At 39.7% G+C, this 26,114-nt stretch overlaps 2 protein-coding genes across 5 annotated transcripts in view; one reads left to right on the top strand and one right to left on the bottom strand.

Moving 5' to 3' along the window:
• The window catches only part of PDXDC1 (pyridoxal dependent decarboxylase domain containing 1), a 33,743-nt gene extending 17,544 nt beyond the window's left edge, over positions 1–16,199 (top strand). The window contains exons 8-23 of the mRNA XM_063343798.1: positions 143–221; positions 1,005–1,089; positions 1,960–2,008; positions 2,113–2,214; positions 2,418–2,543; positions 3,814–3,864; positions 4,999–5,062; positions 6,497–6,585; positions 7,304–7,409; positions 8,518–8,689; positions 9,328–9,446; positions 10,314–10,435; positions 12,526–12,618; positions 12,717–12,813; positions 14,083–14,187; positions 15,036–16,199. Coding sequence (XP_063199868.1) covers positions 143–221; positions 1,005–1,089; positions 1,960–2,008; positions 2,113–2,214; positions 2,418–2,543; positions 3,814–3,864; positions 4,999–5,062; positions 6,497–6,585; positions 7,304–7,409; positions 8,518–8,689; positions 9,328–9,446; positions 10,314–10,435; positions 12,526–12,618; positions 12,717–12,813; positions 14,083–14,187; positions 15,036–15,298 — 1,722 coding nt within the window. The 3' untranslated portion in view covers positions 15,299–16,199. The remainder of the gene's footprint in view (positions 1–142; positions 222–1,004; positions 1,090–1,959; positions 2,009–2,112; positions 2,215–2,417; positions 2,544–3,813; positions 3,865–4,998; positions 5,063–6,496; positions 6,586–7,303; positions 7,410–8,517; positions 8,690–9,327; positions 9,447–10,313; positions 10,436–12,525; positions 12,619–12,716; positions 12,814–14,082; positions 14,188–15,035) is intronic.
• On the bottom strand, positions 7,534–24,529 carry NTAN1 (N-terminal asparagine amidase). 4 transcript variants are annotated; one of them, XR_010072237.1, is made up of 12 exons: positions 24,138–24,528; positions 22,865–22,967; positions 22,712–22,777; positions 22,213–22,321; positions 21,117–21,190; positions 19,772–19,825; positions 18,921–18,974; positions 18,323–18,420; positions 17,730–17,843; positions 12,109–12,266; positions 11,003–11,112; positions 7,534–8,526 (listed from the first exon to the last, which is right to left on the bottom strand). XR_010072237.1 is itself a non-coding variant. In XM_063343802.1 (10 exons), exons 4-10 carry the CDS (start codon positions 22,254–22,256, stop codon positions 17,360–17,362), a joined length of 618 nt encoding a protein of 205 aa, XP_063199872.1. In that variant the 5' UTR covers positions 22,257–22,321; positions 22,712–22,777; positions 22,865–22,967; positions 24,200–24,526; the 3' UTR covers positions 16,739–17,359. The 4 variants fall into 4 exon arrangements, 3 of the variants coding, with proteins under 3 accessions (XP_063199872.1, XP_063199870.1, XP_063199871.1); XM_063343802.1 differs by lacking the exons at positions 7,534–8,526; positions 11,003–11,112; positions 12,109–12,266 and adding an exon at positions 16,739–17,539 and having other exon boundaries at positions 24,200–24,526; XM_063343800.1 differs by lacking the exons at positions 7,534–8,526; positions 11,003–11,112; positions 12,109–12,266 and adding an exon at positions 16,739–17,539 and having other exon boundaries at positions 24,138–24,523.
• Positions 24,530–26,114: the final 1,585 nt, after the last annotated feature.

Genomic DNA, 26,114 nt, shown 5'->3' with positions numbered 1-26,114 from the left:
AAATGATTTATCTAACCTTCAGGTTATTTTACCTTTGAGAAGAAGGTAAAGCCACAAGCCATTTTTCCAGTTCAGCAGAAACAGTTCTGTATTGTTTGACAAACATATTTATAAATAATTCTCTTTTTCTTATTGATAACAGGATGTTGCTTTGTTGGACAGATTGATTAAAGATGACGTAGAGTCTGGAAAACTGCCTTTGTTGCTTGTGGCCAATGCTGGTAAGTGCTATAAACAAACGATAACAAAAAAGGCACACCAATTCATGAATATATATATATAAAATCCAAAATAAAAATATTTTTTCTTAAACAGCTTAATGGCTGCATGTCAAGAAATATCAGGAAATATCTTGATGACCACACAATAATTATCTGCCTAGAGGGGGTTTTATTTAACTGAGTTGGAGTGTACTACTACAGTTCTGCTTACGTCAGTTGATATATTAATATGACCAGAACTTATTTTAGTGAGTGCAAATCTCTTGTTGAAAATCAGTTTCACATTAACACTTCAGAATTTTTTGATGGATGTGCCATCTTTAGCTTTAAAAAATTATATTTTTCTTCTAGCTAATTAAATAGAATTGCTCGTGAACAAAATTTGTTTTAAATACGAATGAAGGAGGTAACTGCTACTTGCTTTGGACTTGGAAAAATATTTGAGATGTTAATCTTGGTTTAGTTTCCTTTAGTTGGGGGCCATACTTTGAACATATTAAAAATGTCTGTATTTCTTACCTGAGGCTGCTGAGTCTTTGAGTGCCTTCGACATTTAAGGTTTTTCTAACATATATTGACAAGCAAAATGAGTATCTCTATTTTTTTGTCTGGAATTCCAGCTGCTTGTAAGTCACAATCGAGCAGGTACAAATACTGTGCAAACTGATCCTCTTTCCTGCTCTTGTGTGACTTTTTTGACAACACCACAAGAGGTCCTTTTATGTAGAATCCTAGCTTACATGCTTATCCTTTGTGATTGCCTTTTATTCCTTTTCAACAAAGGGACACCAGGTGCTGGGCACACAGATAAACTTGGCCGACTGAAGGAACTTTGTGAGCAGTATAATATGTGGCTCCATGTAGAAGGGTATGAAGCTTGCAATTTATTTCTGTTTAACTATATTCATTAAAAAGCCTAACCAATGGACAGCACATAATTTTACAGCTAACCAGCTAGTAGAGGGCCATAGGACCATGTTTATTTTTGCCATATTAAGCATTTTATATGGTTATGATTTTGTCACTGTATGAGATACAGATTGGGGTTTTTTTACATATACAGCAATAATTAATTGGAGTGGTTATTTCAGCAGGGGTTAGTGGTTGCTTTTACTCAGATGGTAATCTTATCTGCCCTGGCTTTGAAGAGCTTGGAATAAAAATAAAAAGACCTCATAGGACAAGTCGGGAGACATTATACAGTGATTATTGAGAATGAGAAAGGAGAATGATATGAGTGTGAAAGAAATGACACTGTAATTAAGGTTGTCAAGAAGACTCTTGCAAGTGCAGTGTGCAACATAACTGGAAGATTAAACCACGAGGAAAAGAAGTTCCAAGAATTTAGACAATCTTAATGAAGACTCCATTGCTCTAAGATTATTTTTTTGTTGAGCCTGGAGTAGAGACTCTGGTTCTTCTGATATTTCCATTTATAGTGTTATATTTGCATGCTATTTATTTCTGATACCAAATTGATGCTGAATTATGGGTAGGGCTTTGGGGGATGATTTCCCCAAAGGCCTGGACTAAAACATCTTTAGATTGAAACGGATTTTTACTTCTGGGTTTTAAATCTTGGAATATCAAGAAGCAACATCTACTGCATTCGTAATGAAAAACATACAAACAAAAATTACCTCCCTTTATACATCAACATTAAATATTTAAACTGAAGACTAAAATGTTATCTTTTAATACGTATTTAGTATGTGCTAAAACCACTTTATTTTTCTAGTGTGAATTTGGCAACTTTGGCTTTGGGTTATGTCTCCTCTTCTGTACTGGTACGTTTTACTATATCTAGAAACTTAATGTGCTCTAGATTTTAAGGTCATGATCTAATCAAAATATATATGGCTTATATTCTCCTTATTATAATAAAATTCAGGCTGCTACAAAGTGTGACAGCATGACTCTTACTCTGGGTTCCTGGCTGGGTCTCCCGGCTGTACCTGCAGTGACGCTCTACAGACATGAGGATCCATCTTTGGTATGTTTAATTTCTCAGCCATTATTCTCAAGATCTTGAGACTTTAATTTTGATCGTGTAGTGTCTTGTTCTTCATAAGCATCTAAATTATAATTTGCAAAACCTCCCCTATTTAAGCTGTGACATATTCTGTAAGATGGCAAAAATGGAATAATTGGAGAGGGGTTAATAGTGGTTTGTTCATTGTTTATTTTCCCCTTTAGTCCTTAGCAGCTGGGCTGACATCGAGTCAGCCCGTAGAGAAGCTCCGTGCCCTGCCACTGTGGCTCTCCTTGCAGTACCTGGGCCACGATGGGATTGTGGAGAGGATAAAGCACGCCTCACAACTAGTAAGCAACAGCTGTTGGCATGTTGTTTATGGATATTTTGCTGCTTTGAGTACGGGTTGGAGCCTGTTCTTAAGAATCCTCACCATCTTGTTTAATAGTTTGAGTCTCCAAGCAGAAACAAAGTTCAGATAGCAATGATAGTACAAGCGATATCCAGACGGCTATCACAGAACACCATTTTACATAGAAATGTTTTTATGCTGGCTGTTAATACGTCTTTTTGATTATTGTGATGCATTGTAGAAGAATCAACTAAAATACTGTAGTTGTTGGCAGTATACTATAGTGGTTCATATTGTGTTACAGGCAAATTATGAAAGCAGAGTAAAGTGTTTGGGGGAGGGATGTGCTTCTACTATTAGACTGTATGTTTTAGTAGGATTTTTTTAATGAGAAGTACTTAATCTTTGTTCTTTCTAAAGAGTGAAGTAACATAATAACTTACTTTTTTTTTTTTTGGTCACTTCTCTATTTTAACTATTTTGCTTGAAAGCTCTTCAGAGAAACACTTTCTTATTTTCCTAGTCTACTTGGCATCATATTGATTTAAGTAACAGTAAATTATAAATGCCTGACAAAAAGGACTTCAAAACATTTCTTCAGGTACAGTGACAAGTGCACTGTTTTTGAAGTTGAGTTCTTACCCTAGTAAAAATTAAAGTCCAATATAATGTGTTAGTTTAAAAATGCATTGTTCATATGCAAAACATTTTTTCCTTAAAGGAGCAACACTTAAGGGCAAAATGGAAAGTTTCTGTAATGGTTAGTGAAGAAGCGAGTGGCACGAAAGACCTTAAGAGAGTGACAAAGTGTCATTAGTCATTAAGATTTTGTGGCATCTAAGGTTGATCTTAGCTTTTATAATAGTACATTAATAGCCTTAAACCACAATGTAAGAATGTCTTGTCTAATTAAAATAATTTAGAAAGCCATCGTAACCAGTTGCTATGGTAGTTTTGAGAAAATTAACTGTTCTGCTACACACTGTGCTTTAGTTAGTCAACGGAGCTGTAGTATCTCTAGAACTTTGTCAGCAAATACACCAAGACTTTATTTTAATGAAAATCGCTTTGTAGTTAGTGTTTTACTAAAAACAGAATATTTTTCCATTACATTCTAAATTTATAGTTAAGAACTGCATGAATCTCTGATGCGTCATAGGGGTTTGTTCAGAAATAGAAATGATGGTAGTGACTATTTAATGCTTTTCAACTTTTAAAACTGTGCGTTTGTCTCTTCCTTATGTTTCCCTTCTGCTGTGGTCTTTTAGAGTCAAAGACTGCTGGAAAACTTGAAAAACCTGGATTTCATTAAAACTTCGGTACGGTCTACATTTAATACTTTGTTGTACAGCTTAGTCTTTGTTTGTTAAATGATAACAATAACTGTGAATAAAAAATTATTTTAAAATATTACGTAAATTGTAGCCGTTGTTTTGAAGATGTTTGTTATCTTTCTAATCAAGTTCTAGTGTTCAGTGAAATTGTGTGGCTTGGTTGTATGTGACCTCTAGATTCTGTTTGTTCCATTGCTGTGTGCTCATGCAGTCAGTGGAGCTGGCAGAACAACATCCAGAAATTGTTTTCAGAGGTTGATTTAATTCCATTTAAAACATGGATTTGTTCAGTAATACACTTACGAAAACAGTTTCCATAAACCTCTCTAATGCATTCTGGCTGTATCTTACCCTGCTGCTGAGATGATATTGTGAACCCTGTGAGACTGTATGCAAAAACTATCCCAGCTGAGGTTTTTACACCAGAAATAGTTTTAGAAATTACATCTAATGTACTCATTCCAAATTTGGTTTCTCTGAGATCTCATGTTCAATAGGATTTGGTGGCTTTACTCCTCCTCCCCCCCCCAATTTTAATTGTCACTTGATGTATAGAAAATATATTCAGTTTAGTTTTCTGGGGCAATAGATAATTCACTGTTCATTCTGTGTGACAACTCTAGAAGTTGCCCAGTTCATCTCCCCTACCTGCGAAGCAGGATCAGTCATAATCTTGTTATTCCTGCTGGAACTTTCTTGATGTTCGCCAATGATGCTGGGGCTATTTCCAAGAGAATTTTTTTAAATGTTAATATGTGAAAATACTTAAAGCTAAATAAACTATTTAATACGGTATGTTTGCTAATTAACATGCTCAGGTTTCTTGCTTTATAGTGCCCAAACTTTAGTTTCATCAATTGTATTGATTTAAGGTATCAATATAATTCATAATATTAATCAATACAATTCTGCTCTAACTGAACAATGATTTACTTTCCCATGTTCACAGTTATGTTTACTTACACTTCTAGAGTTAACTTGTAATACTAAGATAGTGTGAATATTGTAACTGCTGTCAAAACAAAATGATCTGCTTTACTCAGTAGTCTAAGCAATGATACATGGTGTTAAATCTTTAAAAAAAAAAAATGTGAAAATGTATCTAATTTTTTTTTTAAGGTTGAGGATGAACTGAGTTCACCAGTGGTGGTTTTCAAGTTCTTCCAGGAATATTCAAATAGAGGTATGTGATTTATTTAAAAACAAAATCAAAAAATTCTCTTCATAGTTTTTTAAACTACTAATCTGTAAAATGGATTTGATGAGGTAAATGTTATGTAGTGCACTTCTCTTGCTTTTAAAAAGGTTGTGAATACTGCTTGTAATCTAGTGATAGCTTCCATGCATGTGATAGCTTCCATGCATGTGATAGCTTCCATGCATGTGATAGCTTCCATGCATGTGATAGCTTCCATGCATGTGATAGCTTCCATGCATGTGATAGCTTCTTTTTTTAGATAGACTGCAGTGACTTAAATTTTCTTAACAAGTCATTTTCTGCCCTCTTGAGTGAGGAGAGATTTGCATATGATTTTGATCTCGAGAGCAGATGATGGAAGTCTCTTAAAAGCTGTAAGTGGTGTTTGAGTTGGGGAAGATCATCTTTGGCATTGTTCAGGCTTTCTGTTCCTTTTAAACTTTCAGTGGCTAGTTGCAAGAACCATGTTTCTCTGTTTTACTGATGACCTTTGCTGTTGCAATAGTTTTAAAAATAGCAGAACACATTAGGAACATCTCTGGAAATACTGTCATGGGTATAGAGTAGTTACGCCACATGTGACTCTGCACAGAACATCCTTGCTTGGACATGCTCTCCAAGAAACAGCATTTTTGTCCTGTCAGTTACAAGAGAAGATGTTGTTGTGCTGTTTGTACAGGCACACTCTGAGGGTGGGGATGTGTCCAGCTGGGATGAGGCAAAAGACTGCTAGAAAAATTTGTGGCTTTGTTATAAGTGTTGGTTTTAATCGTCTGTGGATACTTGTTTGTGTTGGGCTTGAGGGAGGATTGGTTTTGGTCTTAATCTAATTAGCGGTTGCACTCACAAAGTAAACCTGTTCATCCAGGTCCAGTGACTTGGTGGATTGATTTGTACCTTGATGCATTTATTTGAAAAGCTTGACTAGGGAGAAGTCACCCATCTGAATTATAAGGATGTTTGGCCATTTCTGCATGTTTTGTGTGTATAATGGACTCTGAAATCTTTACTATTGTTTTTGTGTGGTTTAAAACAAAGTAAACATTAAAACTCGATTAAAAAAATGTACCTGAATGCATTAAATTAAATATTGCAGCCTGCTGTGACAGGATTTTGCATTGTGAAAACATTGGGTTTATTTCCATTGGGGCATTTGAACCTTAAAACTGAGAGAATTATTTTATTGGTTGTTTTAAAAACTAGTACATTCAATTCTCTGTTTTACTTCTAGTATTTGTCATGGTTAACAGATCTTTACAAAAAAAATCCTCGTTAGTCTGCTTGAGGTCCAGTACATCATGTAGATGTGTTAAATCACCTAGGAAATGTAATTGTCTTTTATCTAAATTTTAGGTTGCCTTTTATTTAATTAACTAAATAAAAATCCACTTCTGTGATTCTTGTATCTTTGGATTTCAGATCAAACCTCACATGCTGCACAGGCCTCAACTACTCAGCACCCCATAATAAGCAACGAAAGACACATTTATGACACTTTCAATCAGTGGGTAAGAATGGATGCTTTTTCTCTTTAGGAAAAAAGAAGTGACAGTGGGATGCTTCCAGGGGTTCATCATAAAACCTTTGGTAGACTAGTTTGACAGTTATTCTTGATCAGATATCCTTTACAAAACTAGTGGGCATTTGGGATTGAAAAGGTGAATTTGCTCTGAAGCAAATTTGTTTTCACATTTCTGATTATTTTACATGCAATTTACTACCAAAATTATTATTGCATCTTAAGCTGTTGGTAGATTTTTTTTTTTCCTCGGTCTTGTGGGAATACGTGGAAACTTTAAAACTCTTTTTAATCAGCTCGCTACTTCGTGGACAATCTCCGTGTATTCATGAATAGGCACTCTTTCTTTTCCAGATCTTAAGGGAATTAATTCTAGAAACCTGTGCTTTCAGAGAGCTGAGCATGTAACTATTCTGGATCAATTGTGTAGTGATCACGGCACACTGAATGACAGGGACAATTTTGCAGAAACCTCTGACTTGTGACACTTGCAGCTTTTCCTGAATTTTCATGATTTTAAGTATACGTCCAACTTTGTCGTATCACCAGCAAGCTGAAGTATTTTGTTACAAGAAGTGATTTTGAGAAATATGGAAAACTGTGTTTAGCGTGTAGTTCCGCTTAACTGTGGGAAGTGTCTGGCCCGAGTCAGCGTGGGCAGGAGGTCATGCTCTGTGCGCTGCTTTAACTGTGCCGTTTCCCTTCAGCTGGGAGAGCAGCTGGCACAGCTGGTTCCTGCCAGTGGAGTTGATGTGGTAGAACTGGAAGATGAAGGCACATGTGTGCGTTTTAGCCCACTGATGACTTCTGCAGGTAACATTCACTTATTTCAGCCACTTGTAAAAACTACGATTTGCTATAGAATTGTAGAACAATCTCCTGGTGTAAAAGCAGATAGGCTCAAGAAACTCTTTAGTATATTCTCCTGTGGCGAGGATTTTCTTATAAAAGCCGAGATAGTTTTGTTTTGTTTATCATTGTGCTGTGCCTTGGCAATGGGTGCATTAGTATTAGCTCAGCTGTTGTGGGTGACATTGCCTCGCTACCTCTGCAGAAAAAGACTTTTGCTGATCGTTTTTAAATTCATTAGGAAAAGCAAAGGGAAAAACTCTTTGTTTCTATCAGTTATAAAAGAAATATGAAGGATAAATCATCCCTACCTTTCCTTCTTTCAGCTGCTTAACACAAGATGCTTCACCTTTCTACAGAGGTGTTTCAACACTGAAATGGTGCTTGTGTTCAAAATATGGGTACTTAACGAGAATAATTCTTTACAAAACCTCTAGGTTTTTCTGTTATTACTGATGTAGGGGGTAAAAATAAAAATCTACGTTTTGGGAAGTGTCTTAAATTTCATGTTTATCAGCACCATGTACATACTTTGTTTAGACTCGATAGATGCACGGAGCAACTTGCAGGGGCTCACATGGTATCTGCTTTTAGCTTGTGTGGGGGGAGTGGCTTAGGCCATGAAAACACCCGACATGGACGTGGGAGGATCCTGGGGTACACAGAAAAGTAGAGTTTAGAATAAAGTTACTTGGGGATGCTGTGATGGTTTGTTTAGTTCAGTTTAAACCATCATGGAAGCGAGTTCATGATCTGTTTGGCTATGGGAAGAGGAAATGTTCTGATGCTAGCTACTGATGTAATGAAAAAGGGTATTGTCCTTACTACTTTCTAAGATCAGAAAATCCTTTTTATTAGCTAATTTTTTATTAAATCCTTAGCTCTCTCCATTTTGATGTATCAGTGGATAGATAACTGAAGAAAAAAGTTACGTAGATCAAGATATTTCAATATTATCTGTAAATTGTATTTATGATTGACTTACAGAGTGGCTTCTTTACAGATGACTTAATTCAGATATCTATGTGGTGCCCGTTCACTTTTATCGCACGCTAATACATCGGCTATTTAGTCCTAGGAACTGAAATACAAGATGTTGATCAGTTAGTAGACTGCTTAAAAATGAAGATACCAGTATTGACAAGTACACTGCAACTGAGAGAGGAATTTGAGCAAGAAGTGAGAAGAACAGTGGGCCTGTTGTATATTGAAGATCTCAGCTGGCCAGGATTAGGTGTTGTAAGGTAAATTTTTCGGTATTTTATTCATTATATATTTGAGTAGACTGTGCATTAACAGAAAGGAGTATGTGATCTCTTTAGTGGTGATTATTGTCTATCATTTGCTGATTGGTATCTGGCTTTGCACCCAGTTGAAGCTTTTTAGTACTTTTTCAAAAAAAATACCTTTTTAATGTTGTTTACTTTGAGATTTTGTTTTTATTAAGAAAAGCTGAAAGAGCTGTTACAACAAAATTAGGGCAACAGTTCTAATATTGGAGGCGGTGTGTGAATCTGTTAGACAGATGTGTAATATGCAAGTGCATCCTACTGTACAACTTAGATTTTTATCTATAATGGGATTCACTATAAACCCCTTCAAAAGTCTCTTCTGATCCTCTGATTCTGTATAGTCAAAACAGTTGAAGTATCATCAATATATTACCTAGAAATCTGTTGTGTCCAGTTAAGCTTGCAGGAGCAACCTCCCCCCACCCCAAAATCTCTGATGACAAATGCCAACACACTTGTCAATCTAAGCTGTAACGTTTTGAGCTTTTTGGTTTGTAAAATACAGAAATTTGTAGAAACATGCTAAACACCTATATATTTTTTTGTATGTACTGATAAGTGACATTGCTCTCTTCTGGCTTGGTTTGAAGATACAACTATCACAGTGATGGGAAGAACGATGACAAACAAGAAAAAGAACTAGAAAAAATCAATACAGAACTTCTGAAAAAATTGAATGAACTGGAGTCGGATCTCACTTTTTCTTTGGGTAACTGCACTATTTAAAAAAAAATTGTGTTCAAGCCAACAGTCATTTTACTGCCTGTGTTATAATGTTCAATAGGTCATTTGTACATAGGTCATTACAGTGCTGCGCATATGGTTATTGTAGAAACAATTATCTGTAACTTTGTTTCCTCCTCACCCTGTTTTAGCTGATAAAAGTTAAGCGGGGTGATCAAGGTGCAGTGCTCTCAGAAATAACTTGTCAAAACTGACTCATGAGCAACTGGACCAAAAAGGGTTTCCTTCTCAGAAGGAATAAAAGCTGGAGTCAGTGTTTCTCTTTGTTTCTCTTTGTAATGAGAGCCTTCTTGGTTAGCGCTATAGCCAGGGAAGAGCGGATCTCATTCCAAACCCACGGACCAGTTCCCTGCTTTCTCTGGCTAGATTAAAAGCTTCAGATGACTTTCATGATAATTAGCAGCACTTTCACATTAACATAGTGCCACATTATAGCTGAAATAATATTAATTTGCGTACTCAGAACTCTGATCTTTTTCTAGTCAGCTTTCTAAAATTAAGTGCCCTAGAATTGTGGAACCAAGTAATCTGTAAATGGCAGAAAGTAATGAGTCTGAAGCATATTCAACACTGATATTTATTATACAACTCTTCGGCTGTATAAAATATCCACTGTTTTTCTTGTTTAGATGTTGTTTTCTCTTCTCTTTGAAAACCTACAGGGCTGAGCTTTTCTAGTCTGCATAATTTATACTGTTGCAGATACTGCCCTTAATTTCTGAAGTGTTTGTGTGTGTATTGGGATTTCCAGATTCGCAAGCATGAGCGTTGCGCCTGTTGTGAGAATGCATTTTTGTATGTCACAACAACTTGATTCTCCCTGTGCTCACAGGTCCAGAATTTGGAGGGCAGAAGAACTGCGTTTATATTGGCATGGTAACCGAGGACCTGGACGTGTCGGAGTTAGTTGAAACGATTGCAGCAACAGGCAGAGAAATTGAAGAAAATTCAAGAGTATGTATTAATAAATCACAGAGCATTTCGGCACCCTTTTTTCCCTTCCATGTTGGCTTCAGGACATGGTTTTGTTCTTTGTGAAAGTAAAAATTGTACTAGTCTGCAACAAACTGTATTAATTACTGTGGAAGTAACAATCTGTGTCCACATAAGGAGAACTTGTGTTACAGGTTTATGATTTTCTGAGGATGTCCTGATTTATGTTCATGGCCCTGTGTTCAGTAGTTCTAATGAAAAACATTGGTAGTACTGAAATAGGCTCATTTTATCACTAAAATTTAAGCTGTCCAAAAAAACCCAAAAAACTTAACAACCAACAACTCAAGACCAACCAAAAACAACAAGAAAAAACCACCCCGCAACAAAACCAAAAGGGAAGGTGGGGTCTGATTGTGAGCTGGTGTTGTTCACTAGATTGAGATGGTTTATATACCAGCTTTAAGATAAGATTATTCCCTAAAGTGTGTGACAAAATTTATATTGGTGGCTTAAAACCAGAAATTACAAATTACCTATTGAAGTAATAAAGATAATGATGCAACTCCTTTTTGTAATAGCATTTACCTGATTAGTGTTCTCCAGATGTTCTCTAAAGTAGAATTCCTAAATGACTTGCATCACAAATGAACGTCTGTCCTTTCATTCCTCTAGTGTTGGGCACTTAATTTCCTCACCTAAAAAATAAATAGAAATTCAGAAATCCTTTGCCTGTTTCTGCCCATGGGAATATCTTGATTTTAGCAGTGAAACTTTTTCTAGCACTGTTTTCTGGGGACTCTTTGCCCACTCTTGCCTCCCTACGCTGCTTTGAGGGTGAGATGAAAGAGTTTACCTGTAGAGTACTTTCTGTTTTTTAACTGTCGCTGTTGAGAGATTAGGAACCAAATGTTGGAATATGGGCCACTCTGATCTTGAAGCTTCCAGAGAGGAACAAAGAGTAGTGGAGGACTCAGAAAGGTGCAGTCCTTGGAACCAGCTACAATAAATTTGTGGTACTGAGAGGATCTTACACTGTTTGATCCAAAACTGAGAAGCAAAACCAATCTGTGAGAATGACACTTGCATTGTTTAGACAAGTGATGTTTGGTACAAGAGGGAAGCTTTTAGGAAAAAAACCAAACCAAAACAAACAACAAACTGCTCCAGTATCAGCAAGCCCTTAGGGCATACACTAGAAGGCAGAAATAAAATTTAGGACAACCATCTTGACAGGACCAGAGAACATGAGTGGTTCTTCCTTGTCCTGTAAATGCAATCCTGTTGTGCTCCCTTCTGTAGTCGGTACCTCGGGGTGTTCAGCTTGCCGTGGTGGGCAGTTCCTGGCTTGCCTCTTTCCCAGGGAAAAGGAGCACCTCCCTCATTTTCCCGTTTTTGTCAATGGACAGTAACACAAATTTTTGGCGTTTTGGAGGAAGTCATCTAGGCCTTGTGCAGTATTAAAACCCATATTAAGTTACGGCAATTGGCATGTCTTGCACAAGACAAAATTGTGACTTTGTTTTTTAATGTTTTGGGTTTGTTCATTTATTGTCCCTAGAGCTCTCCCAGTTAAGCTGCTTGTCCTTTGCAGTGTAGAACGTCACTGCTGCTGGCATGGGCTGCCGCGGGGATCACACCAGCAGTCATACATTAAATTTGAAAAACAAAGTTGAATCCAGACTGACACGTACCTGGTTAGACTTACTGTGAGGCTGGTTTAAGTCCTGGGTACTTCTAGAAACCAAAATGTACTCTATAAACCTAAAAATTCTTCCCAGTCAGATTCAGCATTTGATGACCACTCGTTTGCTAAGCAGATCTCTGAAGAATTTGGGTCACAGGCTCATTTCTAAGTTAAAAAAAAAAAAAAAAAAGCCATTCCTTTTTAAAATGACATTCTGTCCTCTGGGTGTATCTTTTAAAAATCCTGCAGTCAGCCTCCTGTACATTCTTTAATTTACAGTCATAATGAAATAGCGATTGTCAAATACTGTCGTAAATTAGAAAAATATCCAACTACCGTGTTTACATCCTCAAAACCTGAACTAAAAAAAACAACTTCAAGTCCAAATAATATATACAATAATATAATTTCTGGTTTTCATTAGCTGTTGGAAAACATGACTGAAGTTGTTAGAAAAGGGATACAGGAAGCACAACTTCAGCTTCAGAAAGCAAATGAAGAACGACTTCTGGAAGAGGTAAGGCTGTAAACATCAGTTATCGAGGTAACTCGAAATAACTTGTCACAGCACAGGCCGCTTGCTCACCAGCCAGTGTTCGATTGTGTACTTTGCAGGGAGTGCTACGGCAAATACCTGTGGTAGGCTCTGTGCTGAACTGGTTTTCTCCATTCCAAGCCTCACCAAAGGGAAGAACATTCAATTTAACAGCAGGTAGGACTCAGTGCATCTGCAGCCGTGTTATGCTGTCCTTAGAACTGTTTCAAATTTTATACTAAAATTACAGCACGCTTTCTTGTGCTGATTTGATTTAGTGACATAACCCACCCACAGGATGTAAAAGAACATGCTCTTTGCTATTTCTGTCACACCCAATAAGACAGTCTTCTCACTTGTACCGTTTACGTTTTGTTCTTGCATGTTGAATCCCATTTAAAAAAAGCTGTATTAGACATTGGCATCTATTAACAGAGGAATAATTTCTGTGACTTCTGGCTACAGACGCTGCAAGTTTGTTTATGCAGACATAAGCTAGCAGGGCGGCTCTGGTCTTGGGACGTGGCTTCCCTGTGTACGTGCACATGTATCCCCTTGCATCTGCTTGCAAAGTGTCAGCTGGCTGTTCCGCTGTGCTGCCGGAACTTGATGTCTGCCTGAAATCCTGGTTTGAGATACCAGCTGGCTCTTGGCACGCAGATGAAGTACAAGTTTGCATGCTAAATTGTGCAATGGCTGGCAAGGACAGGCTTAAACTAGCTGAGAACTAGCGCGAATCTGGCTTTGTGGGAGATGGTAATGAAAGGAATATCACAATGTAAAAGACTTATTTTACTGATACATTTGTAATTCATGTCTGGTGATGTGAAAAGAACTGTCTACAGCTTTTACGTTATTAAGACTGATGTTCTAATATAATACTTTCTGCAATTATAAATTTTCACTCTAAAAATTGTGGCAGAGTCTTAAGAATGTTCCTGAACTCAGCAGTGTCTGCTAGACCTAGAACAGCCCAGCTCTCTGTGCATCTCCGTAAACAGCAAGGAAGGGTTTCTGCTGTATTTGGGATCTTTGATTCTTGATGCACCGACTGTAAGGTTCTTACAGCAGAGAACAGCGAAGTTTCCTTGGGAATACTTAACCCCTCACAGCTAGAAACCCCTTGAAGTGCAGTGCTCAATAGCTTGCAGCTGGGAATATGCCAAGAGCCCAGTGGAGACGGGGAAAAGGACTCTGGGGAGTAGCAGCATTGTGAAGTGAGTGTCGGGGCAGCTTTATTCATCTTCGTAAGTCTCAGCACTCATGTCCCCAGGTACTCAGAAATGGATTACCATCAATGGGCAGTTTCAACTCAACCTAGCACATGCAGTTTCAGAAATGTGCATTAAAAATAAGATTGTTATATACCTTATAAATAGAGATGAACAGAAAACTTGTCTAGTTTGTGCTATATTTAACTGGATACTTTTTTTTTTTAACCTGCAGGCTCTCTGGAATCCACAGAATCTACGTACGTATCAAAAGCCCAAGGAACAGGCACTACTCCACCACCAACTCCCACTTCTAGCCTTGCAAAGCAAAGACTTCCTGGTAAGTTTCTATGGCTTAGTCTTACTTATAAAACTTGCTAAAACATCCTGCCATCGGTGTTGCATGACACAGGAAGAGCCCCATGGCTTTCCATCTTTCATAGTATCTGTAACTAGAGCTCATCTTCTAGTGCCTTACATCTGCCTTAAAAACTTTAAATTAAACATGGCACGGAACACCAACCCCGTCTGTTCTCTCCCCAGTAATTCTTCCGGGGACGAGAGGAGGTTGTTATTCCCTTAATTGACAACTGCCTCTGTAGTCTGGAATCTTCCTCTGGAATATTACGAGGTTATTGAGTTTTAAAAAATAGAAGGTAAAAAAAGCCAAAAGTTTTATTTGAAATAAAAGCATAAATAATGTATAAGCATGTATTTGAGCAACTGCATTTCTGTTGCTACCTAATATTTTGTGGACAAAGTCCTTCTAAGGTGAAGATCTATTAAATCTGTGGCACATTCTGTGTAGTTGTATTAGTAATTAATGTTGATCTGACTGTCAGGAAAACCATAATTTGAACCCACCTTTTGAGTTGGTTGGCTTCCAGCCTGCCATTTTCAGTGCAAGTTTTTACCCTAGAATGACTTCTCTGCATATGGTCAGCTTGGTTTTCAGCTGAATTTGAACAGTCTCTGTGTCTGCAGGATAAAACAGAAGGTGCTGTTGCCTTGCGTATTTATCTGTGCCCTAAACAAGTATGTCTGTGTTTGGGTACAAGTTAGCACCCAAATAAAATCTGTTTCTTCGCAGTTGTAAAACTCAGATATTTTCTTTGAGACTTAACTTGTGCAGGCTGCGCTTGTTATTTGCTGCCTTTGTTGGTACTCTATTTTTCAAATACTTTACAGGTCAGAAACCTTTTAAGAAGTTTCTACGAAGTTCGGATGCATTCAGTGAGACCAGTTCAGTCAGCCACTGTGATGACCTGGAGAAGATGGAGCAGAGACCCCCAACTCTGTCCCCTGGCCCAGAGCAAGGACCTTTGGGGACAGAAAAAACAGAGGAACAGAAGGAGGTGGCACAGGCAACAAAGGCAGACACTGAGGACATTCAAAGCAACAAATCGCCACGTAACTGCACAAAGGTAGAGGAACAAGAAAGTCAAAGATAAAATCCAGACCGTGGATTTCAGACTTTGCAGAGGAAGCCTGTGCCCTGGGAGGCAGGCTATTAATGATGCATTAAAAATGTGAACGGTGCCACACACTAGTACAGTAATAACTACTGTAACTTATTAACTGGGATTTTGCACAAATATAAATTCCCCTCTATGGGACAGAGGTTTGTCTTATTGTACCCTTGTTACAGTTGCTTTAATCCTCTACATGTCGGTGTCGCCAAAGCACTAGTGACATTTATTAAGTGCTCATAAACGTTTGTAAAAACAATTGGCAGTTACCCTTCCTGTAGAAATCTAAGCATGATAATAGTTGCTAATTAACCAATCAGCCATACACAAGATTAAGAATACAGCTGCACCTAATAATTCTTAAATTATCTTATGTTAATACACTTTAAAAAAAAAATAATCAACTGCCAATTGTTCACCTTTTTAATATTTAAAATTCAGTTTTGCCTCTCCTGCAAAACATCTACTGAAGTCACACTAGCTCTGTTTTGCTGCTTTTTTTTACCTTGTAAGGAACATTGCCAAACAGTTGTGGTGCGGTGAGCACCGGGGACGGCTGCCTGGGTAGACAGGGGTCACTGAATAGGACTTTGCCATCAACCATTTCTCCTGCTGTTGTGTGACTTGACCGGTTCAGCTCAGGCCCTGGGCACAGTGGGGACGGAGTTAATGAGTTCTAAGCCTTTTAGAAAGAAATAACGCCTCTGCATGCCTGAACGGCTTCTTGCTTCTGCCACTGGAAAGAATCACCAATGCACCATTATTTTTCCTTTGCACGGCATTTATAAACCAAATACTATTGAACACATTTATGTAGTGTAACTGGAGTTCCTTCTGTTGTGTATTTTTAAAGATAGTTGTAGTAAAGCTTGAAAAACCAATACATTTGTGATAGTTTCAACACTTATTTTTTGAATAACAGTAACTTACCTATGGTAGGAAATGTACAGACTCAAAGAAATTATATAGGTTATTTACACTACAGCACAACTTCGTAACGTCTAGGACTACCTAATGTACAAACAAGCTTTGGGTAAATCAAAAGCTATGGCATAGGAATCTTTTCCCTCCCCCAAAATATCTTAATCACTTGCTGCAAGTTTTCAGAGCCTCTTGTGGGAAGGATATCTTTGGAAAAGCTTGCTTTCCCCAAGCTATCTGATTTTGAGGGAAACCATCCCATCCCTGTAGAACTGGATACAAGTACCAGACTTTGCTTCATTTTGGTTTTGTTTGGGTTTTCTTCTTCCCCCTAGAAGATAAACATTAACATCACAGTGGCTGTAGTGGCAGCAGGACTTACTTACTTTGATAATCTGAAAAATTTGGGGTTTTTGAATTGTACCATCACCTGATTCGACTTTCAGCTTCTAGATCCTGTGGGGCTGGGATGCCATGGGCAAGGTTAATTTTGCTGTTGGGGTAATTTATGTAAATCAGAGTGCAATTTTTCTAAAGTGCAAAAACAATTAAGTTGACTAGTCTTCCTCATTGGTTTCTTTGGTGCAATGAAGTATGTTGATTTGTTGGGGATAAAGTTATCACCACAAGGATTAATTTTTAATGTTTTTATATTTGGAAGTGTTAAACCAGTAGTTTTGTTGGAATGAGCTTCATTCTTTAGATACTATCTGAATGTTTCAATAAAGATTCTTCAAATGATTACTCTTGAATGAAGGAAGCTATTGTTGAAGGATAATTCCCTATGTTTCAGTAAGCTTTAAGTGTGTGCAAAATCATTTTCTAAAGTACACACCAATGTAATGACTTACCTTCTGTGTCTCAGCACTGCTACCCCTCTATCTGTGCCCATCAAATTACTGCATTGGAGCAACAGAACACAAACAAAGCCTGATTCTTACTTCAAAGTAGCAGTGATTCCTACGTAAGTAATGCAGAAAAAGCAAGTTACTTCTGTCAAAATATTTTATTTTGAAAAGCACAGGAACAATGGTATTTGTGACCAGCAATATGCTTTTGCAACAAATTGCTCTTCTTGCACCACTGTACTTCCCTAAAGCAGTTGCAGTGTTTGGTTCCGGGTTAGATCTTGTCAGAACAAACCTGTTCCCACAACCCTTCCGCATTTTTTTTGTAGATGCGAGGTTTCCTGTCAGGGAACAGGGAGCGAGATGGAAAGGGATGTTCTTTTAAAAATGTTAATGTAGATCTAATGTGGGAAACAAAGTGGGGCGGCTCAGCCAGGGGCGATGTGGAAAGATTCTGAAAAACAAGACAGTAGCAAGAGCTGCTTGACATTCAGAATACAAAGTTCTCAATTATTCTGCCTTCTAATAAGTTTATTTACCACCCTCCCCAGCAGTACACTGGGAAAACGTTTGACAGACCATACCCCTCTCCCTATGCAGCTAGAAAGAAAAAAAAAAAAAAAGAAAGTGTCAATTTTGGGTACCTGTAAAATCTCTTTATCATCCTGTTCAAGCCAGAAATCCACATGTGGGAAAGGCCTCCAGAAATAAGGCCCAATATGTAGTTGTTCCATCTTTGCATCATAAATGTTAGTGAGCTGTAACAACACAGGGAGCCGGAAGAGTCAGACAAGCTTTCACAGATAAGCGAGACAGCAAACGCACTTAATCTGGAAGGCCTTAAGCTGCAGCTTCTGTCTTAGACATACTGCCAGTTCAGCCCCACTTCATTCCTATTGCATAAAGATTAACCAATTATTCTGACAAACAAGACATTAAACTGTAACAACAAATCTGCTGGGGTTATGCCCATGACCTGAATCTCTTTACATAAGTTATCCCATGGAGAGCTGCAGAGCTAGTCGTAACAGCACGTGAAAGCCGTACTTCCCAGAGAAGGCAGAAGTGGTCTGATTGCCACCGTTACCCTTTGCCTCTGGTCTTCCATCTTTCTCATTTGGCTTGTTACTGACAGAACACTACCCAAAGTATTTTTTCCTCAAACATTTGACGTTTCATTGCCTCTAACTGGTCTCCCAGCAAAAATACCCTTTTTTCCCCTCTTATTTTTACTCACCGTTGCTCCTGTTAAAATGTGGGCTGAACGCAAATCCTCATCCGGCCCTTTTTCTGGGAAGGTTGCAGGGAAAATTTCTGCTGTTTTAACATTCACAGCTGGTAGGAAACAGTTTAATACAGAAAAAATTAATTCTTTACACAACACTTGTTTAGAATGACCACATTCCCAGCACTACCAGGTGCAGAAACTTTAGAACCCATCAAACGCTATTCTTGTATTTCTCAGTAGCACAGACCCCTCGGCCTGTGATAGCAGATTTCTACTCATTTTGCTTTGGCAGCATTTCAATATTCCAGGCATACTCCAAACTAATTAGAAACAACACAGCACGAACAATGAACTGAAGGTTGAGTTCTAACCCCAAAGGTTAGTACAGTAGCTTAATACTGACAAAATCATAAGTACAGTTAAATGAAGAAGATCTGCTTGCATTTGTACACAGCCACTTCCATGTGTGCATCTACCGAACTCCGGCAGCAGCAGAAAATTTCTACCTACGCTTCCAACATTAGCGCTTAACTTTTAGGCTTTATCTGGTCATTAAAAGCAGCCCATTCACTACTGGAAGCTGTTACAAAAAAATAATTTAACTGACCTACTCCATAAATGATTGGAAAGTGAATATCCTTTTCTTCTCTGTCATTTAGTTCTGTAAGAAAAAAAAAAGTCAAACTCGTAGGCCTTTGGATTTTTTTCTGAACAGCATTCATTTCATTGTGGAGAAGAGAACAGATCTGATGTTGCATGAAGACAGAAAAAAAACAAGGAGGCCTGAAAGAAATATGGAAAAGAAGGTACAGGCCAATAACACCACGCCTGGGGCCTGGAGTAGAACTCTTTATCTCCCATCAGTACTGCCAGCTCCAGCCAACTGTCACTCCACTTTCTGCGCAGGCAATTTACAGGAAAAAAACCACAATGCAAAACTACCATGATGGGAAGTTTCAGTCACCAACAGCCCTGAAATGCAAAGATGATGGAAATTCGACCTGAACGCGGCATGAAGAAAAGGAAATTGCTTCCTCCTTTATGTGATATCACACACTATAAACTGACTGCATGAGTTTATGAATTCATTCACACCTGTGGGGCGGCAGGTCTAACAACTGGCAGCCAAAGGTCTGTTAAGTGCCTCTTAAGATCTCCAGAGACACAGCCACTTTCCACAGGACACAGGTGGCAAAATAACCAGGTAACGATCACAGGGAGGGGCTCTTCCACCAGTTGCATTTCAGCAGCGCTTAGTAAGTACAGAATCCTTGCTGCATTGTCTATTTGACATCACCACACACTCTACCAGCTATAAAACTAAAAATTACAAATTGTTATGGAGGACTCGTGCTGTTCTTTCTTACAGGACATAAAAAAAGCCATGTGTGAAAAGACCCCTACACTTTGATTTCAGCGGCTAAAGATACTTCAAAAACCAACGAAACATTTTCTTACCTGTTACGCAGAAAGTCACTAAATGAACATCATCTGTTTGGAGATCGAATGCTCCTACAGCAACAACGATAGCAGCAATGTGTAAGAGTGACTGGTGGCAAAGCAGGTGCTGTATATAGACGAGGGGGCATTGTCAGTGCTGCGCACTGCAGAATAGATGGGCAGAGAAACCTAACGCACTGTTCCTAAATAAGGCAACAGAGCACAGAGCGTTTTGCAGATTTACTTCAAACTTTTATAAAATTTAAAGCCACAACTACTAAACACAACGGTAATTTACAGAGTAGCCATTTGTAACAGCAAAAACATGCTAAAACAGTGCTGTGCCACTTACTCCTTTTACTGACACTGGCGTAGCTCTGGCATCACATCAGCTCTGCTTTAGTTCACTATACATTTAACAGCTTATATTTAAATATATTTTCCTAAAATGTTACATATATAGTGAACAAATGCAGTCTTTCATTAGCTGTAAATTCATTCTGCTTTTCACCATCTCCCCCACTCTAGAAAAAAATAATCTCTTTTTTTCAAAGTTCTAATAGCAGTACAGCGTTATTGTTTCACATTGTAACTTGATGCATGAAAATCAGAAAGTTGAAAAAAAAAAATAACCAGATTACTTTATTCTGTAAAGAACTCTGATACAACATATAACCCAGCTAACAGGAACCCCTACGTGCGATGGCCACGAGGGTGCATCCCTTTTTGTTTATCCCTGGGGCCACCTCCCTCCCATCCTGACATCTGCCCCATCCCGAGAGGGGCCGAGGCCTCTCCACCACACTCCGAAAGCACTTAGCACAAGCCAGAGCACTTACAGGAAAGCAGGTACTTTATGTTCCCAATTTGTTTGTAAAGCACCACAATCACTTCTCTGGACTATAGATTTCATAAACAGACATAACACCTTTCATCAGACAATTACAAACAATTATTAAATTTTACCTCATCGCATTTAAGGTATGAAAGGAATGGTAACTAATGAAGTCACCCACAAGTATAGATTTAGACAGTGACAACGCTTGACCAAGATCACATAGTGTATTGGCAGCAGAGCCAGGAATCAAGTACAGCCAAACTGCACCCCAACTCTACACACAGGAATATAAACCAGGAAGAAATTACAAATTCAGACCCTCCACCCCACACACTGGCCACGTGTGAGTCTCAGAAGGCCAACCCCTCTCCACACCACGTTCTCAGGTTGAGAAAACACCCTTCAAAACGAATCCAGATTTCTTTCTGCGAAGTGACAGGAGGCTCAGATTACAAACAAACTTTACCCAAATCCAGTCACAACTATTTTTTTTTCAACATGAGAGTGGAAAAAACGTGAACTTACTAAGAAGCTGATTAGTAAGTTTTTGTGATAACTGCCTATCATCATTGAAACCTCCAACTAGGTGCACTTCCAGCCTAACAGAGATGGAATAACAGGAAACAGCAGTTAAAAAGACATCCCAAACTGAACAGTTTTACAAAATAATCCCCAGCCCAAAATCCAAAGCAGCCATTAAAGAAGCCTCACTTGTTACAGTCACATGCGCCAAGCTGTTTTACATTACATAGCAAGCTACGGCAATTCCATTCTGAACACTTCAGGGATCATCCAGGAATCAGCACAAATTAAAAACTTTAAGAGGCATTACAGGCATGCAATTCTATCTAACCCAGTGGTATCTCTGATGGTCAGCACCTCTGATTTGGACTGAATTTAGTAACCACCTTTCAGTTCCCAAGAAAGGATTAATTTCACATGAAGATTTTTACTCCCGTGACCTCCTTACAGCCATTCTGGACCATACAGCAGGGTTCTTCTCTGAGAAGTGTCTAAGCAAAGACAAATCCTGACAAATCATGAGGTTTTAGAGACCATATCTTCTAAGTTCATTGAGGTTTTGTTCTTATCAAACTGCAGGAGCAAAAAAACCCACATCCTGAAAGAACCTTGTTTCCTAAATTCTGTTTCAGAGCTTTCTTCCCCCCATTGTCTTGTCCCCCTCCTTATTTTTTTTTATTTTTAGAAAAAACTTAGAAAAACTTGGAAAAATCACAGATGAATTCTCAGATCCCAAAAGAATTTACAAGACCAACAGTCTGGAAGCAAAAATAGAATATAAAACCAAAAACATCTGTCTGGAAAATTTCGGACATCTGAAACAGAAGTTAACTGGAAAACAGTAAGCACAAAACCTCACAATGGCATTTTACAGAGACAATATTCAGAACAGAACCATGCTTTAAATGACTGCTAAAAATACCCCCAAAATTGTCATCAAGGAAACCGTTTTCACTCTACATGTAGTTCCTGATCAAGAGATATTTCCTGCACAACTACCTTGTCTTGAACCCTGTATAATCACATAAAAATTCCCCGCCTTACGAACCACAGTAACCTTTGTGAAAAACAGTACACAAGAAATAAGAGCAGCGCTGACCTGCCATATCCTATGCGGTCAGAAAAAGCTTTTACTGAACTCATGATGAGTGACACCTCAGCTTCTGTGTCCGATCCGTCACAGTGTGTCAAGCAGGTCGCTCCACTGCCTGAGGAAGACATGAGAAGACAGTTAACGACACTGTTGGAGGCTGTTAGGTTACCATAATTGAAATCAGTAACAGATTACAAGACTACAGTAGTGTAAGAGCTACATCCACCACCACCTCACTTCCTCTCAGGACAGCAGCCTCCAGCAAAAGAGACGGGCTGACTGAACAAGGCAAAAACCTCTTTGCATGCACCCAGAACTCACATGAAGGGTGACACTAAACATGCCAACTCTTCAAACAAATAATTTAGTTAATACATCACATGAATTTTTAAGATTCAAGCTTATATAAACATAATTGCAGTTTATTTTATTAATGCAGCATAAACCAATACTAATTCATTACTTCAGAGGTACAGGTTTTGTACTGAACATCCTTTAAAGATACCTGTGTGTCGGAGCACAACTATGTGGCAGGTAGTTGCATCATCTGATCCAAGAATGGAAACAGAACCTATTTTAAAGGACAGGAACATTTTAAGAACTCAGCTCTCACAACCGCTGCTGCAGTAGAAGAAAAAATGTTTATGTTCCTGCATACCATCTTCAGGGGTAGTCACCGCAAACTCTCTCTGCTGGACATACAGAAGACCTTTGGGTTCCACAATTTGAGCAGGCTGACTTCTCAAAAGTTTTGCCTTTTCCTAAAGATAAATGATAATAGAGACTACAATAGCTGAATTCTCAGGTGTATCCATTACTTGATAGAAACATCACCTCTGAAAAGCAAAGGGATCCAGGTCAGAGAGAAACATACGCATTTGGTATTATGGAGTATTCTGAATTTTGAGAATTTTTCACTCAATCCTGACACTGATCTAATTAATTAGTAAATCCCACCATTCCTCAGACATACAAAACACTTTTCCCTGCAGAGATGATAAAATGGACGTACAACAAAAAGCACTAGGACTTGACATAGATTACATTAGATAATATCACAGCTGATCTTGGAAGTTCAGTCAGGACAGGAAACATATTAAATATAAAAGTTTCAGTCTTCCACTGCCACAATCCAACACGTTTAGCTAGCACTTATCAAAATATCACTGTTTATTAGCTTGCTCCGTGCATGGAAAACCCAGCCTCATGGGGTGTGACTACTGCAGTGCTCTGCCACGCACCTGCTGGGCAGGCAGAGAATTTCCAGCCAGGGGCTCAAAAAACACCTCACAGCTTTATCAAATTTACACTGGTTTTCTGCAAACACTCAGTTTCTACACAGAAGCATTTTCTGATAAGAAACACCTTCCTGACCAGCTCTGCTCAGCAGTTCCTGGCTCACAGTCTGCCGTTAGGATTACAACATTTATATGCTGAAGGTGAGGTTAATACCTTCCTAAAAGTTACTATCGTGACTTTGATCACCAGTCTGTGTAATTCTGCACAGGGAGGGACCGCCCGGGCCGGCCGATGCACCCACCCCTGGGCGGGCGGCGGCGGCGGCGCAGCTCAACACACCGATCGGCTGCTCCCCGCCTCAGGCCAATTACCACAAATCTCCTCCAGGGACGCCGATTTTAATTATTTTTAGTCAAACGGTGTCTTTTCGTTGTCACAGCGGGGGGAATGCGGCGGTGCCGGGGGCGCCCCAAGCCGCGTGTCCTCAGCCCGGGGCCGCCGCAGGCCCGGTTACCTCAGCCCGGGGCCGCCGCAGGCCGGGGCCGCGCCTGCACGCGCCGCCGCAGGGGCCGCCGCCTCAGCGCGGGGCCGCCCCGCTCCGCCACCCGCTTCTCCCGGCCGAGGCGGCGGGTTTCCCGCGGGCACCCCCGCCCGCTGCTCCCCCGCCGGGCCCCTTCGCGCCGCCGCCTCACCTCGAGGTGCGGGTAGGCGCGGATCATGTCCCCCGTAGGCTGGGCCAAGTCGACCCGCTCACCGTTAATCAGCAGTGGCATCTCGGGGAGCGCCCAGGCCCGGCGGCGGCTCCGCTTTTCCTCCCGAGGGCCGGGGCGGGCGTCGCCGCGCCGCGCGGGGCGCTGGGAAACCGCGGCGGCGGGAAGCTGCGGGGGAGCGGCGCCGGCCGCCGGGGCTCGGCGAGAGCGCAGGGCCCGGGCCGGCCCCGCAGCGGTCGTCGCCCGTTAGAAAACATGTCCGGTCATGTCACCGCCTAACGACGTTAACACGGTAACGTTGCAGAAAGCCCCTGCGACTGCGAGATTATCCGCAAATTACTCACAGAAACCATTTGGGAAATAGCCATGATAAACTCATAAATTTACAAATAAACCCACACCACTATCCACCCGCCCCCCTCCCCTCCCAGCAGCCAGAAAACTAAATTTTCACACAACGCCAAAGGCGAGTTTTTCCTCACAGACGAGGTATTTTTCCCGCAGCTGTGGGTGGGTGCAGCCACAGCCCCTGGGCAGGCAGGGTCCAGCCAGGGCACCGGGGCTGCCACAACCCACAGGCGGCAAAACGCCTGGCCCCAGGGCCCCAGCTTTACCTTCCTAACCAAACTTTCACTGAAGTAGGCAGTTAGAGCTGATACTTTCTTCAAAAGATACACTGCGTTTCTCAGGTAAGGCAAAATTTCCACCTCACAACCAACGTTCCTCTCCATCCCATCAGTGTTTAAAGAACAAAGTCTGTTTAGCAAAGCTCCAGCACCTGACAGCTCCCCTCTGCCATCTCAGTAACCAAACCAGAGCTGTCACAGAAGAGGTTACAGAAACACGACGGAGCTCCTAATTGAATCTTTGATTTAAGCAAGTCCCTTCAGTCTATGAATGCAAATTGTACAGACAGTTCAATGTCTGCGTGTTTTTAATCTAAATGGGTCACTTATGCCTTCTTTTTTTTCGCTGTTAATCAGGTGGAAGCTCCTGAATCATGTACCTGCTATTACAATTTGGAAAGTTTTCCACAGCCTCATTTTGTAAGAAATGACTATGTTGCTAAAGACCTAACAGTGAAAGAAGAGAAAAAGGCTGCTTTCAAAGGAGGTTACTGTTGATGTGAGAAGGGTTCTTCTACTCCAGGAGAAAGATGAAAATCTATTGTTTACAGCTGAGGACTGACAGTAGAGAGGACTAAAATTAAAAACAAAACCTGTGCCAGTTTATCCAGTAATGAACAGATCCACTGATGTATTTTGCAGTACCATCCCTAAAATTCATTTTTGCAGTCTGTCAGAACAAACTCACTGACTTTGAGAACCCAGACTACACAGAGAGATCCTGTTAGAGAGATGTGCGTTTTCAAAGGTTTAAGAATTGCACTGTTTCCATCAGTCTTTATTGGCTCTGAATAAAAATGTTGTCTTGAAAGCCTCCAAGTTCAGATTCTAAAAGAAGGGCAATTAGAGCTTAGTCCCAAATGCATAAAATTTTCAGCTAAATGTTACACAAATAACATTTATTTTTTCCACAGCTTATATTCTTACTCAAATCTAAAAGCCAGCAATCATGAAAAGACGACATGAAACCTATGCAGAGGAACTCTACACTGACACATGGACAACACAAGGACACCAGTGACACCATCACTTACTTCCTTTCTATGAGGGAAGATTTTTTTTTTTGTATTTTCAGCATTCACATATAAACTTCAAATCCTGAAAATAAATACCTGTCCCAGAGTGCTTCACAAGCACCCCAAAGAAAACCATCTACAAATCATACATTCAGCTAACTCCATTTTCAACACTTCCACCAACCATCACTTTTACAAGTCTGAACTTTCATGGCTGGGAAAGCTGTGTGCCAGCTACAGATTTAAGGAGTGATAATGCTTATCACATGAGTACATTTTCCACTATCAAGTGGCTTTACCAGATACTGTTCTATAGA

Source organism: Chroicocephalus ridibundus, chromosome 8, assembly GCF_963924245.1.
Source record: "Chroicocephalus ridibundus chromosome 8, bChrRid1.1, whole genome shotgun sequence".
Classification (NCBI taxonomy): domain Eukaryota; kingdom Metazoa; phylum Chordata; class Aves; order Charadriiformes; family Laridae; genus Chroicocephalus; species Chroicocephalus ridibundus.
This window is presented reverse-complemented; position numbering and strand designations above follow the sequence as displayed.

What these genes read in the sequence shown, in the direction of transcription:
- NTAN1 (XM_063343800.1), bottom strand. Translation starts at nt 24,218, where the DNA reads ATGCCACTGCTGATTAACGGTGAGCGGGTCGACTTGGCCCAGCCTACG. An exon ending in ACTTACTAATCAGCTTCTTA is followed by an intron (nt 19,826 to 21,116) that starts GTAAGTTCACGT and finishes TTGTTGCTGTAG; the next exon opens with GAGCATTCGATCTCCAAACA. An exon ending in TCCAATCATTTATGGAGTAG is followed by an intron (nt 18,421 to 18,920) that starts GTCAGTTAAATT and finishes GTTTCCTACCAG; the next exon opens with CTGTGAATGTTAAAACAGCA.